Source organism: Emydura macquarii, unplaced genomic scaffold (genome assembly GCF_026122565.2).
Source record: "Emydura macquarii macquarii isolate MOO-44397 ecotype Brisbane River unplaced genomic scaffold, CSIRO-AGI_Emac_v2 contig_705, whole genome shotgun sequence".
NCBI lineage: Eukaryota > Metazoa > Chordata > Testudines > Chelidae > Emydura > Emydura macquarii.
Window position 1 is genome coordinate 12,662,007 of NW_027130842.1, and position 19,336 is coordinate 12,681,342.

The window sequence follows — 19,336 nt, forward strand, 5'->3', positions numbered from 1 at the left end:
ATTACATTCTCATTTTGTGCCAATAGAATAAGTGGCATACAGACTTCTCATTTGTATCCATAAATCAAGTAGTTAGACAAAGTAGATGTCATTATTTGTGCCTGCAAATGGGAGGTCCTGTTGAAGTCCCCTTGAAAATCAAGGCCTGTAAGTCTTTTCCATATCTAGAATGTGGTTTCTAAAACAGCAGCAAAGTGATTGCATTACTGTGCATTAAATTTGTTTTCAAGATAAACAACGAATTCAACCTCTCTGTCATGCAATTATTGTTATTTTATTTTACAAGTGGAGTAAGTTTGGGTGCCACACATACTGTACCTGCAGGTCCCGGAGCGTTGACTCATGTGTCTGAGCATCACCTTCAAGATGTGATAAACATTCAAGTTTTTCCTGTTCCTTTTCCAGCCATATTTCAAAGGCCTTCAGTTTTCTTTGGTACTCATGATGTAAGTGTAGCAATCTCTCATATTTGTTTACGGCCTCCTGTTTGTTAAAAATACTTCATTATAGCCACAACCAGCTAAGAGATTATAAATCCTAAAAATGGGCCCAAGCACAAAGTTTGGATTTAGAGCTGAACTTTCCCAAAGTTCAGGGGATCTGGATTCAGGGAGATGGTTTGCGTAAATCACAGAAAGAATCTACATCTGCATCTATGAAGATACAGATGTAGATTCAGATGGGAACTTTAGCTAAGTTTGGGGCTCTTTGGATTTGGTCTGTTGTTTTGAGCCCACTTCTAGTAAAAACATTGATTAATAGTAACAACGGACCTGATTTTTTATTTCATTTACTTTGTTTTTAAAGTAGTGCAACTCCAGTGACTTAATTGCAATTAGTCCTGATTGCCATAAGTGTGAGCTCAGAATCTGGCCCATTTTTTTTCAGGAATTCAGTACCTTGTCATCTACATAACAATAATAGTTTCACCTCCTATTTAGAGTATATAATAGCTTTCATTAAGAAGAATCTCAGTGTTTTGCTATATCTAAAGATGACTTTGCTAATCACTAAGAACCAGACTGTGAACCCTATACTTACATTGATGAACAATCACTTTCATGAGTAGCCCTGATTTCACAATCTGGCCCTAAAACACTGCCACATCTGGAGCACAACACAATAGCCATCATATGGCAGCAACATTACCAAACAGGTTTTCAGAGGCAATATTAAAAGATTACCTGCAACTGAAACTGCAAAGGGGATTTTTAATATTACCAGCAGAGGAGTCTGGTCAAGACACTAGGGTTAAATCCCAGGCTTACTAAATGTGTCATGAGATTTTTGCTGGCTACTAGAGGGTTAGGCTTCATTTACACATCTCATCTAAAAGATAGCACCTCCATCACAATAACCCAGCATTATGCTCAAGCAAGGCTTCAGGACTGATTGAGAATCCCTAACACTATTATTGCACCTAGGTTTCCCATCCACATTTTGTTCAGGCCCTCATTGTTTTTTTAAATCAGATGTCAGAAAACCACAGCCCAATGTGGTGTGCCTGCAGATGAGTTTCTGCAAGTATATTTAGTTTTAAAAATCATGAACTTTTGAAGATATTGTATTAAAACTCCTCTAGCCTTCATCAGTCTGACATAAAACTTTCCAAAATCCCTTCTGGCCTAGTGCTGGAATCAGCCAGCACTTACCACTGAGTGTAATGCTTACTGTGATGGGTCATAGGACATGGAAGTCAATGGCACTCGGCCCAGTAATAAGTACTATGTTTAGTAGTAACTGTTTGTAAAATTAGACCCTTGGCGAATTACTTAATGGTTTGTCTAGTGTTTACATTTGCTGTAGGATGTGCACTTATGGTCAAACAAAAACCTAATTTGTATTTGAACATATCTTTCTAAGTTTTCGGTCTTGTTGGGTGAAATCCTAGCTGTACTAAAGCCAATGAGAGCTTTGCTTTTGAATTCAATAGAGACAGGATTTCACCTGTTGGGTTTTTTTTCTTTTTTTCTGATTCAGAACTTCAATTTCCTTTCTCTGAAGTTCTGAACCTCCACAGGTACTAAAGATAGCAGGGAACTAAATTATCTGTTAAACAGGTCAATTAAATCTACCCCCATAATTATACACATTAAAAAATTCTGAAATAAACAAAAAGATCCTCTCTCCCTCCAACCCAAACTCAAAGAAAAACATTGGAATACTGCCAAGACAGACTGTACCATTGTCCTGTCTTTGAGCAACCTGTATCGTTCTTGGAGGTCCTGGAGTTCAAGCTGGGATACATAATGCTCAGTCATGCCAGCACCTTTTGCTTCAATAGTCTCCAGTAGACTGCTGTGACTAAGCACTTCTTCACTGAGTAACTGCAGGACACAGTAAATGAACAGGTTTACTAATGAACAATATTCAAACAAGTCCAGAGACAGCTAGTTTGATGTAAGGTAATTAGTGGGTTTTTTGTCTGTTAGTTTGTTGCTTACATATATTGTTTTTACAGATTCTGCTCTCCAATAGGCCTGCACAGGCCTAAGTGACAGTGCAATTTTGCTAACAATTTATTATGGTTCAAGTTCCTCTAAGACTAATTTCTTCCACCTTGCTTTTTCTCACATAAACACACAGCAGTGTGTACATTAAGAAAAAACCCCAAAAGCCAGAGATCCCTATCAAAATACAACTCTACTGCACATACTCCTCTCCCCTTGGGGAGAGGATGAGGGTGAGAATGAATCACACACGACAGATGTTAGCCATATTGCTTAATGCACTGCTGAAAAGCACTCAGATACTACAGTGGTTAAAGGCATGTGTGTGTTTGTGTGGGTGTGTGTAAGAAACTATCTAGAATAAGACTTCACTGGAGAAATAACAGCAAGAATGTCATTGCATAGCAATTAATAACCATTTACATTAAGCACCTACTTTTCACTTTGGGCTCTTAACTCCTTTAACTGGCTATTTAACCTCTATCAAATATCTGACTAAAAGCACATTATTACTTAACTACATGCAATATGTAACTGTAATGCAGAATGAGCCTGATTCACTGTTGCCCTGTACTCTTTGTACTTATTTACACCAGCGCAGTAGCAATGCTGTAAAGTAAAACATGTTCATTCCAGTTTGGTAGCATATTGTGTCACTTTGCACAAGGATATGAGAGAATGAAGAGAATAGAAACTTGAAGATTTATCTCTAAGGCATTTTTGCTTTTTTAAGTCGGTCAGTTGGCCTACCATGAATAGATTTCCTGTCTAGTATGGCTTATAGTACTATTTTTTCCAGCAATTAATGGCTGCTACTGTAGAATTTAATGAGAAAATAGGACTTCATTCTTAACAGTGTCTGTCTGATTGATGTCTAGAAGGTACATCACGGTAGCATGTAGGTACCAAACATTTGTATCTGTCTGTTTAGACATTGTAATATTTATTCCATTATAAAATACAATAAAACTACTACTACAATTACCAACGAGAATTTTTTTTAAGAATATAGTAACAGCAAACAAACCTTTGCTTTGCTGAGGACAGCTGTTTTTTCTCTCAGCTCTGCACACTGTCTCTCAGAAGCATTCATGCTTGCTTCTACTTTGTCCATCCAGCTTGAAAATTTACAAACATCATCCTGGTAACTTGTCCATTTGGACAGAGCTCCTTCCAGCTGACTACAATTTAAAAATATGTATCAGTTGATAACTCATTGCTAGAACAACATGAGATAAGGCAATATGCAGTTATTTAGGTCTCATGTTTGTTAGGGGACAGAATGAAAGGAGACATGTAATATGCTGAACTGCCCTACAGAAAGTTGCAAGAAACTGTGGTCTGCTACAGATCTTGGTTGGCTAACATACAGAAGGACATCAATATTGAGGCTACTTGCCCACATTTGAAAAGGGACTGTAAAGGGCATTACTGGTGGATACAAGATGCTTGCAGTCCCAGCATACCAGTCAACCATGTGTGCACTAAATATATGGGTAAAATGTGGTATAAAGGAATAAACTCTAAGTCTTGAGTCCAAGTACCCTACTTTATATCTTATCATACATTAGGGAGCAGATACTATCTACTAATAAATAGTCTTGGCTGTTTCAAACTTGGAAATATTTGTAACTAATGATGCTCATCATATCAGGCTGCATTTTTCTGTATTTCCTTTTTATTTAAGCATAATCACCATGATTCTCATTGACTGTGATGGAATTACTACCATAATATTTTATATAACATTATTCCATCCTTTGAGGTCATCAGTGCCTCCCAATAAGTGCCTAATGCCATAGAGTTCCCTTGAAGTCAGGACCTTGCAGGATTGGGTCCTTCATTTTCTTAATGTCCCTTTTGTTTGGATATCATACCACGGTTTTCATATCGCAGAGAGATTAAAATAACTGAATGAAACTTAAAGTATCTGAAAATAAAGCTTACAATCATATTATTAATACAGAAACCATTGTAATAGTAACAATAATGGCCTATTTACACAGCAAATTAGTGTGTGGCAAGACAAGATGTGAATCTACAGCACACCAGCATGGCAGGCAATAACTTGGTGTATGGACACAAGCAGTGACAGTCTCAGAATACCCTGTAGTATGTTCACATGACAAGTTACAGAGCGGCAAATAGCTGCACTGTAGATTCACAGCCTGGCTTGCTGTGCACTAATTTGTCACTCAGCGAAGTCCTTATGCTATAGTTATATTCCTAGTTAAATTCATCACTAAATTTCCCTTAGTCTGAGTCTTACTCTTGTAATTATATGCAGTGTTGATGTAGCTGTGTCGGTCCCAGGGTATTAGATAGACAAGGTGGGTGAGGTATTATCTTTTACTGGACCAACTTCTGTTGGTGAGAGAGACCAGCTTTTGATCTACACAGAGCTCTTCTTCAGTTCTGGGAAATGTACTAAGAGTGTCACAGCTAAATACAAGGCATAAATCCAGTGTCTTTGTTAAGACTGATTTTTATTAAATTATTATTTTTAAAATATTATTTAATAAAAATCACAGTCTTAATAAACTCACTGGATTTATACAACAATCTGTATCCCACTATCCCCGCTTTTTGTCCTATGACTATAGGGATGTTAACGGGCCACTTCCCCTTGAATGGTCTCTTAGAATGTGTACTAACTACTTATGCTAAACTATCTTTTCCATCTTGTATTTAGCTGTGACACCATTAGTACTTTTCCCAAACCTTAAGAAGAGCACCGTGTAGGTCGAAAGGTTGTCTATCTCACTAACAGAAGTTGGTCCAATACAAGATATTACCTCACCCACCTTGTCTCTCTTGTAATTATAGGACTTCAGGAGATAACACAGTTTAAAAATATTAGAGTTGTCTTCTATTACCATTCCACACTAATCTCTTTTTACCTTTTACAGTGAATGCAAGAGGACAAGAGAGAAGCCCACGTTTCCTTAAGTGCGTGTAACTGTTGTTCAAGGACAGGTACTCCCTCTGGAGAAGTGTTTTGCAGAACAGATTCCCCTCTTGTCAGCATCATTTTCATCTGGATCTCCTTCTCCTGCTTCACCGACAACAGTCCCTAGAAAGCAAGAAAGATGTTGTTCTAGTCTTATTGCCATGGTGTGTATGTAGTCCTTTTTCCCACAAGGAAAGTAAATGGTTAATAAACTTCACTGGAAAAGGAGCTGCTACACTATACTTTGAATGGATTGTACAAGCTGTTTATCCGAGGCTGGGGTTGACAGCTGGGCCTCGCTAACGAAGTAGGCCTTTCAAAGGAAGGGTTTGGGCCATAAAAAGAAACCCTAGCACTCAGGGAGAGACAGTTTTCCTGGAATCTGGGTAGAAAGGGCTTTCCTCTACAGGTTTCAGAATTGAACATTATAGAGAGAAAGACAACATGAACTAGAACTCTCTGTTGCTATAGTGATGCACGGAGAACTATTTGTGGTGAAAGAGCCCTTCTGCTGTGGTGCTAATATAAGACTGTGTTTAAGACCTACTTACAACACTGGTGTGCCTCGACTTTTGAACTCTGGTGACCCTACTATTGCCAAAACAGAAGGCAAATAAAAAGAATGCAGAATTTATTATTTGTTAAAATCTCATGATTTTTAAACCAATCTCATAATTTTGGGGACCTGACTCAGGATTTTTGAATGCTGGGAATTGATAATACTGTGGCCATGCTATGGATGCCTAGTGTTATATACAATAACAAACATGAGCATCCACCACCTTGTCTTAGTGAGGCACTGTGGAGTGTGCAGTGTGTTTTCTGTGCAGTGGTTTCCGTTGACATATTCTCTTTAAGTGCAATGCTCCCCCCACTGTGGCGTGGCAGTGCACCACCCTCAATGCAAGATTCTATCCGAGAGACACAATCTACCCACACACGAGCAATGTATTTATTACTAAAAACAAACAACCCATGCTAACAGAAGGTGTGGTTACACATAATACAGCACTCAAGTCACTTGTAGTATTAGACAAACAGTGTGATTGTGTAACTAAAGACATCATACTTTCTCCCTAACCTTAGCTAATCATGTACCATCTTGATATTTTTTCTTCAATATTTACATCATTTTCCATGTCATAATGGTCCAGTATATCTCTCTACTGACTTAAACTATTTACAATCAGCCCTTTTCACCCCGAAAGGCAACATTTTTCCAAATGCTTTTTTGAAGTGAATGAAAAATTGATATTTGAATTTAGCAAATATAATTATAGTGGTCACTATTTCATAGCAATTGGAGTAATGTGTCCTACATGTGTGATCTTTGTAGCCATTTGTTTACATACCTCCAGCTTTAACATCCTGCTGTCTAGAACGCTTTTGTCTGCTGTAGGGTGACAGTAAGATTCTAGCATATGAATTACATCAGCCATCCAGTCCTGGAGTTCTTTCACACCATGAGAGAACTGATGGTGCTCTGCAACAATCCTATCCATTCTGGAAACCTTCTCCTGAAATTCATATAGAAATTAACACTACCAGCCATTTCATTGATCGTTCTCTCTCAATATGCACTTAGAGCTGTAGACATATGTAGCTGAACTGCGAGTATATGTGCAGTTATATACTTTGCACATACAAATATGCGTGGTGTATGCACTATGTATGCATGTTCCAATTTTACAAGTACACTCCATTTAGTCCCCCGATTTAGAAGAGTTGGCTCTTCAAATGCTCCATTTTTCAGTCTATTCAATGTATGAATCAGTCAGTCTCCTAAAAAACTACATTAGCAAAATCATTTGCAGGTCCTAGTTATAAAAGTGAGAATTTTTTTTTAAACAGAGTAGCCATTTTCATTTACACTTCTTAGACGCGCAGGTTCCACGGTCAGAAGGAACCACTGTGATAATCTAGTCTCAGCTCCTGCATAACACAGGCCAGAGAACTTCCCCAAAACAACTATTAGAGCAGATCTTTTAGAAAAACATCCAATCTTGATTTTAAAATGGTCAGTGCTGGGGAATCCACAATAACACCTGGTAAATTGTTCCAATGGTTAATTACGCACACCATTAAATATGTATGCCTTATTTGCAGTCTAAATTTGTATACATGCAATTTTCAGCCATTGGACCATATTATTATACTTTTCTCAGCTAGACCGAAGAGCCTATTATTAAGTATTTGTTCCCCCATGCAGATATTTAGACACTAAATCAATTCACCTCTTAACTTTCTCTTTGTCAAGCTAAATACATTGAGCTTTTTGAGTCTATCACTGTAAGGCATGTTTTCTAATTCTTTAATCGTTCTCATGGCTGTTCTCTGAACCTTCTCCAATTTATCAACATCCTTCTTGAATTGTAGACACCAGAACCAGACATAGTATTCCAGCAGTGGTCACACAAGTGCCAAATACAGAGGTAAAATAACCTCTCTACTCCTACTCGAGATTCCTCTGTTTATGCCACCCAAGGTCACATTAGCTCTTTTGTTCCACAGGGTCACGCTGGGAACTCATGTTTAAGTCATTATCTGCTCCCACCCCAAAACTTTTTCACAGTTACTGCTTTCCAGCATAGAGTCCCCCATTCTGTAAGGATGGCCTACATTCTCTGTTCCTAATGTATACATTTAGATTTAGTCATATCAATACACGTAATGTTGGATTCCGCCCAGTTTACCAAGCAATCCACATCACTCTGAATCAATTACCTCTGTCCTCATTATTTCCCGCTCCCCCAATTTTTGCATCATCTGCAAACTTTATCAGTGATGATTTTATGTTTTCTTTCAGGTCATTGATAAAAACATTAAATAGCATAGGGCCAAGAACTGATCTCTGAGGGACTTCATAGGAAACATAGCCACTCTATGATGATTCCCCGTTTACAATTATATTTTGAGACTTATCAGTTAGCAAGTTCAATAGATACTATATACAGAACTAAATACAAAGAATGATTAAAATACTATTAGATACTAGGACTTAACCCTATGAAAGTATGTACACTTCATAAGCTATCGTCCTTCTAGTGGATGAACATAATACCTGTCTTGCTTCAGAGACAGGAAATCCACTCCTTAATTTTATTACTATCCTTAACTCACTCCAACTGTGCCTATGTTCTGAAGTGTCATATGGCAGAGAGAGTGGAGTAGTGAATGGACCCCAAATTTATTACAAACTGATAAACAGGTTTAATACAATGTTTTAAGAATAAATAATTCTAATATGCTACCCCAGATTCATAGAGTTTAAGGCCAGAAGGGACCATTGCATCATTTAGCCTGACCTCGTGCATATCACTGGCCATTACATTTCACCCAGTTACCACTGGATTGAGCTCAATCATTTTTGTTTAACTAAAGCATGTCTTCTAAAAAGGCATTAATTTTTTACCTGAAGACATCAAGAGATGGAGAACCCACCACTTCCCTTAGTAGTTTGTTCCAATGGTTAATTTGCACCTAATTTCTAATTTGAATTTGTTTCACTTCAGCTTCTAGCCACTGGTTTTGGTTAGGCCTATGTCCATCTTCTTGCATCCTTTTCTTTCATATATGGACCTTCCCTTACCTTATCAATGCCTTCGTCACAGACTGAATTACTTCAATACACTCCACCCAAGGCTGCATCTGAAGATCACTTAGAAACTTTTGGTAGTACACAATGTGAGCACATACTTTTGTAGAAGGTGTCTCACAGCTCTGCTTGGGCAGTAGTACTCTGCTGATGCTTTGAGTAAGGATCTTTGGGATTCCCCCATATAGGAAGGCACATACCCCCTGCTCTCTGTGACATCCCACAAACGCCCTTTCTTGGACTTTAAGGCGTGCAAGGAATTCCATTAGTTTCAATTGGTGACAATTTCCCCATCTCTCTCTTCCCTTCCTGGGATTTTTGTTATCATGGAGCGCATTATATGGCCCTATGTACAATCTTTTTTTTACATTATATGACTATGTTTCATAATTCTCTATTTGTGTACAGTTAGTTGACAAATTAAACTAGTAATTATTAAATATAGAAATGAGATACTTTATTAAATGATCTCCAATAACACACATCTATTATTCATAATGGTTTATATTACAGGAGTGCCTGCAGTCTCCCACTGAGATCAGGGCCCCATTATGATAGACATCAAAAGAGTGATAGTCCTCGTCCTAAAGGACTTACTCTCTGTCTTTCTTGTCTGTCCAGATTGTAAGAGGGGAAAAGGAGGCACACAATGACGACGTGACTTCCCCAATGTCACACAGTAGGTCAGTTGGATAGATGGGTATTGGATGCACATCTCCCAAGACTCAATCCAGCGTCCAAGCCACTAGATAATGCTACCTCTCACTGACAATTCAAAAGCACCCTAAACAGCTAAAAAATGCTGAAAACCAATGTACAAAGTTCTAGACAAAGACATTTACAATGCAAATAATAAACTTTAAGATGAGAACTGGTTAAATAATAGAAACATTTCAGTATGGTGATTCTACAAAAAATACCCCCAAGTTTTGAAAAAATAATCACTCCTGGGGATACCAATTATCAAACTAAATGATCTTAACTGCTGTAAATCATGGCTTATTTTTTCATTCAAAAGTCCTACATTTGTTCCATTTAAAAACATAACTCCCTGCTCATTATCACGTTTTTTGTGGGGAGGAAAGAATTACATGTACATGTAGTCTCAGTTTCTCTTCTAAGAGAGAAGCATTGGAAAAAACAATTAGCTCGGTGTTCAATCAGATTAGCTATCTATGCACACCTTTCCCCATTCCACCACAAGCCTCAGCCATAGGATATATCAGACATACCATACAGTGCAGCAGCAAGACAACTGCGATATTTCAGAATTCAACCACTCACTTTTACATCGGTTGCATTCACATGAGCAGCTTGAAAGCACACACAGTAGGTGCATTACCTTTGTTAGCTTGCTTAAAGCTAGGTATTGAGAAGATAGCCGAGACACTCTGCGCATAAAGCTTTTGCTGCCAGCTTCCTCCTCCCACAGCTGCTGAGCTTTTTCTTTTAGCCTGTTGAGCTGAGGCTCGTGGAAGCTTATTTCCTCAAGGACAGACTGTAAAGCATAAGCATGTTACTATTAAGTGTGGGTGCAAAAGAGCAAGCAAAAAAGAAAGCAAGCAGCAGTTGTTTGGAAATTAATGCACTGGCCATCAGCAAGCATCGTGAAAAAGGCAGCAGTTGGTCACTAAGCACATGATAGATACAGTTATAGAAAGGAACCAACGCATATCATCAAGAAGTGCTGAGACACAAAATCTGCCTGAGGATTGAAGTAAGCCCCAAAACTGGATGCAGTCTTAGCTGGAGATAAGGGTTCCAGCATGACCATGCATGACACAGGAAACCAGGCTGTGGAGGGCTGGTTGTGTTTTTAGGGCCTTATCACCTGTAACTTTTGTTGTTCTCTCCTCTTTGCAGGGAGGTCATGAAGTCGACTACTGCTTTTTTGCACCATTTTTTCAGTTGTGCTCAGCCAGTCCTGGAGAGGCTCAGCACTTGCTTCAAAGTCCTTCATCTGTATCTTTAAGTTCTGTGAAAACATACGATGTGAAAATTAAAAAAAAAAGAAAAAAAAATCAATGTACCACTATGCTTGCTGCAATGTTATTATGCAACCTGTAAACCAAACACAAAAGGATGATAAGGTGCACAGACACTACCAGGTCTCCAGTAGATGAAGGGTTCATTTCAGCTCTGCTTTCTCTCCCACACGGCACAGATAGTAAGGGGAAACACTATGTCTGGGAGCCAAATTGGGGAGAATGATTTAAAAATGCATGTCTTCACCCCCAAGAGCCGTAGGATTTGGTTGAATCCCACCCTGAGGATTATTTATTATATTTCTTTTCATAGACCTTGAAGGAACTCACGAGGACTTCTAGCTCAGTCCCCTGTAGTCAAGGCAACACCAAGCATTATCTAGACCATCCCAGACAGGTGTCTGTCCAACTGCTCTTAAAAATCTCCAATGACAGAGATTCTATAACCTCCGTAGGCAATTTATTCCAGTGCTTAACCACTCTGATAGTTAGGAGGTTTTTCCTAATGTACAACTTAAACCACCTTTGCTGCAATTTAAACCCACTGCTTCTTGTCCTATCCACAGAGGTTAACAGAACAATTTTTCTCTCTTTTCCTTGTAACAACCTTTTATGTACTTGAAAACTGTTATCAAGTCCTCCCTCAGTCTTCTCTTCTCCAGATTAAACAAACCCCATTTTTCCAATCTTCCCTCATAGGTCATGTTTTCTAGACCTTTAATAATTTTTGGACTTTCTCCAATTAGTCCACATCTTTCCCGAAACGTGGCGCCCAGAACTGGACACAATATTCCAGCTGAGGCCTAATCAGCACAGAGTAGTGCAGAAGAATTACTTTTTGTGTCTTGCTTACAATACTCCTGCTAATACAACACAGAATTGTGTTTGCTTTTTTTTTTGCAATAGTGTTACACTGTTGACTCAGATTTAGCTTGTGATCCACTATGACCCACAAATCCCTACTCTTTCCTAGTAATTTCCCATTTTGTATGCATGCAACGGATTGTTTCTTTCTAAGTGGAGAACTCTGCATTTGTCCTTACTAAATTTCATCCTACTTACTTCAGACCATTTCTCCCATTTGTCCAGATCATTTTGAAGTTCAATCATATCCTCCAAAGCACATGCAACCCTCCCATCTTGGTATCATCTGCAAACTTTATAAGTGTACCCTCTCTGCCATTATCTAAATCATTGATGAAGACATTGAACAGAACCAGACCCAGAACTGATCCCTGTGGAACCCCACTTCCAGCTTGACTGTGAACCACTGATGATTACTGTCTGGGAATGGTTTTCCAACCAGATATGCACGCATCTTATAGTAGCTGTCATCCTTATCTATTTAAATACATGTTAGAATTAAAGATTTAGGATGTGGGACTGAAATGTCTGGATTTAGAAGGATTAATCCCAGCCTTGGTTCAAGTCCATGTGACAACAGCACAGGGTGTGTCCACTTCTACTGTTTGACATCTCCCCAAACATATACTCTGAGACAAAGAAGGTCAGGTCCTCAGCTGGTATAAATTGGTGTCGCTCCATTGTCTTCAGTGCTGATTTACATCAGATGAGGATCTGGCCCAAAGAGTTTCCTGCATTATCTTTCAATGAAATGTAAAGCTGACCTAAAAGATATTCTCAAACTCAACGAGAAGTTAGGGGCTTGAAACAGGAATCACTGGAGGAGGTTTTATGGGTCTGAAGTAATGTGTAATGGTCCCTTCTGGACTTAAACTACAATCTTAAGTATACTGTAAATTTTAAAGATGTTTAATTGCTATGCTTGCTAAATGAGACATTTTGAAAGAAGCAGACTATGGCAGTGTCCCATTGTATCTATGATTAAAATATTTGCTTGAGTAATTCTTAATTGCATTTCAGTGGTGTCCAGTGGGACAAACATGAAGGGCCAGATTCTGATACTACTAAACATGAGTAATATTACCTTGCTATTTGAGCTGGCCCATTTAAGTCAGTGGAACGTCTCAGGGAGCAAGAGTACCAGAGTCTTGCTCTAAAACAATGTATTTTCATGCACCTTATCTTAGCTAAGTATTGGATGAAGCTCAAGCTGTTGAGGTTGGGTCAGATTCCACCATCCTCTACTTTGACTAGTACCTTACTATGTGAGCTATGCCATTTAAATCAATAAGCTGACTTATACGGTAAGTGGCAGAATCTGACCCTCTGAGCTTAGCTATTTTCCAGCTGCGTCAAATGAGGGGCACTTTTATCTAGTTGTCTTAAACCCATTCCAAAGCCAGAAGGGGCAACCACATCATCTAGTCTGACCTACTGTATATCACACGCCACCAATACCACCCAGCACTCGTACATTAAACCTAATAATCAAAATTAGGCCAAAATATTACACCCCAGAGGAGATTAAATTATTATATGCGATAGGGAGAGAACAGGAGGGACCAAGGCACACCAGTGCCCCTGCAATGGCAGGAAATTGGTCAAGTGAGTTATACCCAAGATAAACCCAGCAAGTGACCCACACTCCACACTGCAGAGAAAGGCAAACCCCCACCAGGCCACTGCCAATCTGATCGGGGGGGATGTTCCTTCCTGAACCCACACATGGCAATCAGCTAGTCCCTGAACATGTGAGCAAGAACCAGACAGCCGTACTCAGTAACAAGAAATGTAAAGCAGTCAGTCTATCAAGTTGCATGTGATCAGAAAGAAAAGGCAAGAAAAAGGTTTCTAATCAATCCATTTCCTCTTTGACTGGTTCCATACCTCCAAAGCAGATTCCTTCTGGTGCAGGGTGGAGAGAAAATTTTTCCAGTCTTCTTTAGCAGTAATAACTTTGGCCAGGATAACTTTAGCCTTTTCTTGGGGCAGAATAGTGATCAGCAGTTCTCCCTTGCACACCACCATGTTTAGTTTATGCTGGCCATTTTCACTTTCAGATAAGGATTCCTTGGCAAAACAAATTAGCCAATTAGTTATAGATAACGTGCAGAAAGAGCTTTCACAATCACACTAATTAATGTTTGTTTAAATACATTCCATTTTATACCCAGGAAAAATCAGAGGCTTTAAGCACAACAACCACCGAGAGCAGAGGTGTCATAAGTATAAACAAAAGGGATACTAAGAAGCTAGGATGGCATGTGAATTCATAAAATGACCCATCCTTTACTTGGATAGATACCTCTTTGAAAATCTCAATGTGTTGCAAGAAGCAGCAATACTAGGGATTCAGGAGGTGGCAGGCATATTTTGCTCAGAGTAGGTAATGAACCAATACCCAGGCATGAAGGTCTCAGTTATTTTGCTATTGGAGAGATCATTTTTTTAGATGACCTATATACAGCAGAAATCACTTGGAATCTTCAATACCACATAGGCCTTTTTAAAACAAAACAACAAGAGTGTCTGGACAAACTCTAATTGTGGTAGCTATATTTACTTCCCCAATTTGAGGTATTCTTCACTTGATATGGATAAGTCAATAAGCAGATTTCAAAATTCCACCTCAGACGTATCAGTATTTCAGTTATGAGTATGAAATTTCTGTGTATAATTTTTAAAATATTTTGTAATCCTTTGGATTGAAAGGAAATGTATAACTAAAGATATGAATTAAAATTAATTAATTAATTACCAGAATTACAATAAAATGCATAAAGCTTCAGAATTACCTAATCAAATTATCTCCATGTAGAGAAGTTATGGGCTTAATGCAGAAATTACTGGGTGAAGTTGTGTGTTATGCAAGAGGTCAGACTACATGATCATAATGGCTTCTGTGTCCCTAAAAGCTATGAGTGAAAACCTGGCCCCACTGAGGTAAATGGGAGTTTTACATTATGGATTTATGAATGTTTACTGAACTCAAACAGGCTAATGTATTCCTAACTGTTGGAGAGATTAAGGAATGAAAGGACACATGGTTTCTTGAGAAATTCCTGGAGGTATTAGCAGAATTTCTTTTCTGTAGAAAAGTGTACACTGTGCAAAGCAATCATGAGTTTATACTTTTAGGCAGAAAGAGAGTAAATGGTTATTTTAATCATGCAAGGTTTGCATGATGAATTAAAAATTCTTGCCACTGCTCAAATGAAAAACCTAAGTTTAAATGGACTGACGCTCCTATTATCCCCAAACAGGGTCACCAGAAACAGCCAAAGAGTTTTCTCCTTCTAAAATAGGCTTCCTTGGATTAAAAAGTGGAGATATTAATCCAACATCAGGAAAAAATTTAAGAACAATTCCAAGGAGCAGTTATCTGTTTTGGGACTTGGAATTCCCAGATAAACTGTTGGAGAAGGATTTGCACTGCCTGTAAATGAAAAATACACAAGTTAACTGTCTGCTGCCATGGTTGTGGTCCTTTACTTACATTATAAAGTTCATCTTCGTACATGATGAAAAGTTGGCAGAAACTATTACTTTGAAATAGTTTCAGGTACCACATAATGTTCCTGCCTTCTGATTTGAATTTGGGTTTGTTTTTTTGCGGGGTTGGGGAGGTGTTCAACCCTTTTTCCTATTTTTAAAAAATATCTTTCGCCCTTGTTACTGCGTGAGAGACCCATGCAGAGGGAAGAAACTAAGAGAAGGTCTAAACTTAACTGCAAAGTGTAACAGCAGCTCAAGGAGACATACCAGAGCTAACATTAATTTAGCTAGCTTGGGTCCCCAGGTGGTGAAGCTGTGGCAGAATGGACTGCTGTGCAGGCTGTACGAGCTCATCCGGAACCCTGGGGATAGACCGCACTTGTGCTGCTGCAGCTTCACTGCTCTGCAACTCGAGCTAGCTAGAGTAAAGTTAAATCAAGTAGGTCCGTTTGGGCTCTACTGACATCCTGTGTTTACAGTACAGACATATCCTATAACAGAGAAAACAGTGAAAATGGCTATCCACAAAATTCCGTCAGATGCACAAAGTGAACAAACCAAACAGAAAGAAAATAATTCTCTAGCCCTTTTCAGGTATAGTCATCCTTAGTATTGCTGTAACAATAAACTAAAAATAGTACATAAACAAAATTCAGATAGAGGTGTTGGTTTTAAATTAACCATGTCTCTCTTACATCAGTGTCTGATTGCAGTACAATTACCTGTATTTTCCGTAGACTCGTCGATGCTTCATCGATATTTTGAGGCATGTCAAAACATTTGGCCGTGGTGATTTTTGAACTGACCAGCCACTGCTGGAAGTCCCTGAAAGCTATCCGGAATCTCTGCTGCAAGGCCTGCTCTTTACTCTGACAACCCTTTGAAGCTTGTAGACAGAGGCTGAGTTTGCCATTTTAGGGAGTCAAATGAAAATGGGGAGAAAGGGGGATTCGGTTAGATGCAATGAAATAGGAATTTCCACAGGTATTACACCAAGACTCAAACTAAAAGCAATTGAAGAATTTGTTTAGGATCAGATTGCGTCCTTGTCTGACATGGCCATAGGGAGAGAAGGGTCTCACAGCAGGTGATGGCTAACAGGTCTGGAGTGCATACTTCCCACCATCACAAGCAAGCCAGGGGGACTGAGCAGAGCCTTGGCTCCACCCCCGCATTGCACCAGCCCGCAGTGCTGAGCTGATGTAAGGGCAGTGGGGGAGGAGGGAATAAAATGAGCACTGTGAAGAGCTGTTGCAACTTAATTCCTTCCAGGAATAAGGGAAAAGCAGGGGAGGAATTGTGACTTTGAGTCACCGTTTTTTGCCCATGACTCATTCAGATTAGTGCAGCAATGGGGCACCCATTGCCAGAGTCAGGTGAATTTTTCCACATGAATACTTTTTTCACCAAAAAATGACATTTCAGTAGACTAGAAACTATTCACGAAGTCAACAGCAATTCACTAAGTAGTTTTGTACACTTTTCCCCACCCCCTTTTTTTTTTTTTTTAGAATTTTTTTGTCATGGACAAAACAGTCAGTAGTGGGTGCTGCTGCCATACTTATAACTCCTAGCTAAGTGTTTAGGGTGCTCACTTGGAATGTGGAAGACCCAAGTTCAATTCCCTCCTCTGCCTGATGTGAAAAGGGGATGTGAATTTGGGTCTCCCTACACTGCAGGAGAGGGTCCTAGCCACTAGATTATGGGATATTCTCTCAATCACTCCTGTGTAAGCTTTTCCACTTTGTATAAACAATTAAATAATAACTGAAGCAGGGACTTGAATTTGATTCTCCTGCATCTTAGATGAGTGTCCTAATCACCAGGCTATAGAGTTATTCTCACTCTCGAGCCCAATGACTATCCATTGTCATTCACAGCAGCAATTCTTTACCATTCATAGCAGAGTTTTATGACCCAGTCTAGGCCTTAAAAAACAAATTGGCAATTTTGTTCAACCTTTATTGCCATCAAGTTCAAGGCAATCAGTAACTAACCAATCCACTGCTTACTTGTGGTAAGAATTTCTAACTTATGGTATCGTAGATCAAAGATTAGATGGTATATACACAAAGAGTATTGATTAACTGTATATAATATGAATGTTTACCTATTATACTCTTTAATTAACCCTGAAACTTTTGCAGAATAGGTACTCAAGTCTCTGGAAAATCTACAAAGGTCGTTTAACTGAGTCTTCATCTCTTCTGTCATGTGTTCTGCCTTTGTTAGAGCATCCAGTGTTTCCTGGTGAAAAAAAAACAAAACAGCAGTGTGAAAAGAACTGAAACTGGCTGTTCAACGCTGTTGTCAACTAATGTAGATGGCATGTGCCTTCCATTGTTTGTGCTGTGCTGAAGTAAGATTTTACTATTACTCAGAAAAATGGACATGTACAGTTCTTCAGTGCTGAAACTTTTAAATAAACAAATTAAATTGTCACAGAATATTTTAAATGTTATGAGAGGCAAAGTGTTTGGTACATTTCCAAAGAAATACTGTCACGCACAGTTTTTACTAAAGTTCTGGCCAATATTTTCAACCCTGGGTGCCTATAATTAGGCTCCCAAAATCAAATTTAGGCACTGAGACTGAATTAGCTGTCAAAGGACAAAGTCAGAATGAGTAGCCTTAATGGCACTAGCCCTCTCTCCCAGTCAGATTGGGGTGGGGTTTCTGAGACACCCTCAGACTCATAGGAGGTTTGGAGCTGGCTGGGAGAATGTAAGTCTGTTCTTCCTGTATCTTTAGAGGAAAGACTATCTAACTTAGCTAGTAATGAAGCCTAATTTTAAATTACACAAATATGTATGAAGAGTATCTGCTGATTTAAAAATCTCTTTTTCTCTCAGTTTTGTTCCAACTGCTAAATCAAAATACTTTGGTTTAAAGAAGGCTGTTGACCATTTTATCACTAATCAAAGGTTACTGAAGGGAAGAAATGCAGGTGCATGAAACTCAGTCAAACCTGCAGGGTGATAAGTAGTTACTGTATCCAGATCCTGGTTTAAGAGTGGAAGAATCATGTGATTCCATCCCAACATAAGTAAGGGCAAGAAGCCTATCACTTGAGGGTGTGCCCTGAGAGAAAGACCAGATATGGACAGGGCTGCATGTAGCCCCACAATATTCACAATGATATATTTGTGAACCATCTGCAAATGAAGAATTACTGCTCAAGAAATCAGCAAGTAGTTGAAATAAAATTAAAAAAATACATTTGAGAATTTCACAACCTATCTGTGGAGAATTATAAAGATAAAAAAGGCATGACTCTTTGAATAATTGGTTTGCTGTGCAATATTCACCAAGATGAAATAAAAACTAAGAAGCTATTCAAATGTCCAAATATATAGGTCAGTAGTAAACAGATGTAAAATCTTTCATATACCTGCAAGACTCTAACAAGCCAGTAAATTGGTTTAGTAGAATAGCATATGGACACGAGCCAAGCAACCTGCTGTGATAGCCTCCTTTCAAATCCCTTTTCCTAAAAACTCTCTCTGGATCATTGTGGGTGATTAAATGAAGATTTTTACCCTGTAATTTACTGTAAGTCAGGAAATTCAAATATATTACACGTCTCTGTAATAAACTCTGAATTGCCAGGAAAAATTCAGGATTTAAAAAAAAAAAAAAAAAAAATCACAAAATCGTGTTCTCTCTCATCACCACTTCAGTGTAATATTAAGTATAGTGAAACCTGTTTATAATTAACTTGGATACAGTGAAAACTCAGCAGAATGACTGTCTGTAGGCATTTCAATACAGTGTGTGTATAAACCGCGGCTTGGATTATTCTGAAACTGTGAAAAACTGACTTCACCACAGGAAATTTCCACTACATCCCTAAGTATCTTATATTATTTATGCAAACATTACTGGTTAAATCTGCTCTGAGTCTCTCAAATACCAGTAGATGAATTCCACAGTTATTAAGACTGAAACTCCCAAATTGTCAATTTTGTTCTAATACCAACATGAAATAGCTTTTGAA

General features: G+C 38.6%; 1 protein-coding gene across 1 annotated transcript in view; it reads right to left on the reverse strand.

The window, feature by feature from the left end:
• Positions 1–19,336, reverse strand: part of SYNE1 (spectrin repeat containing nuclear envelope protein 1) — a 458,068-nt gene that overhangs the window by 202,590 nt on the left and 236,142 nt on the right. Inside the window, exons 55-64 of the mRNA XM_067542425.1 lie at positions 17,450–17,586; positions 16,062–16,239; positions 13,732–13,914; positions 10,827–10,970; positions 10,338–10,493; positions 6,753–6,917; positions 5,351–5,523; positions 3,478–3,631; positions 2,184–2,327; positions 319–483 (exon numbers count right to left, since the gene is read on the reverse strand). Coding sequence (XP_067398526.1) covers positions 319–483; positions 2,184–2,327; positions 3,478–3,631; positions 5,351–5,523; positions 6,753–6,917; positions 10,338–10,493; positions 10,827–10,970; positions 13,732–13,914; positions 16,062–16,239; positions 17,450–17,586 — 1,599 coding nt within the window. The remainder of the gene's footprint in view (positions 1–318; positions 484–2,183; positions 2,328–3,477; positions 3,632–5,350; positions 5,524–6,752; positions 6,918–10,337; positions 10,494–10,826; positions 10,971–13,731; positions 13,915–16,061; positions 16,240–17,449; positions 17,587–19,336) is intronic.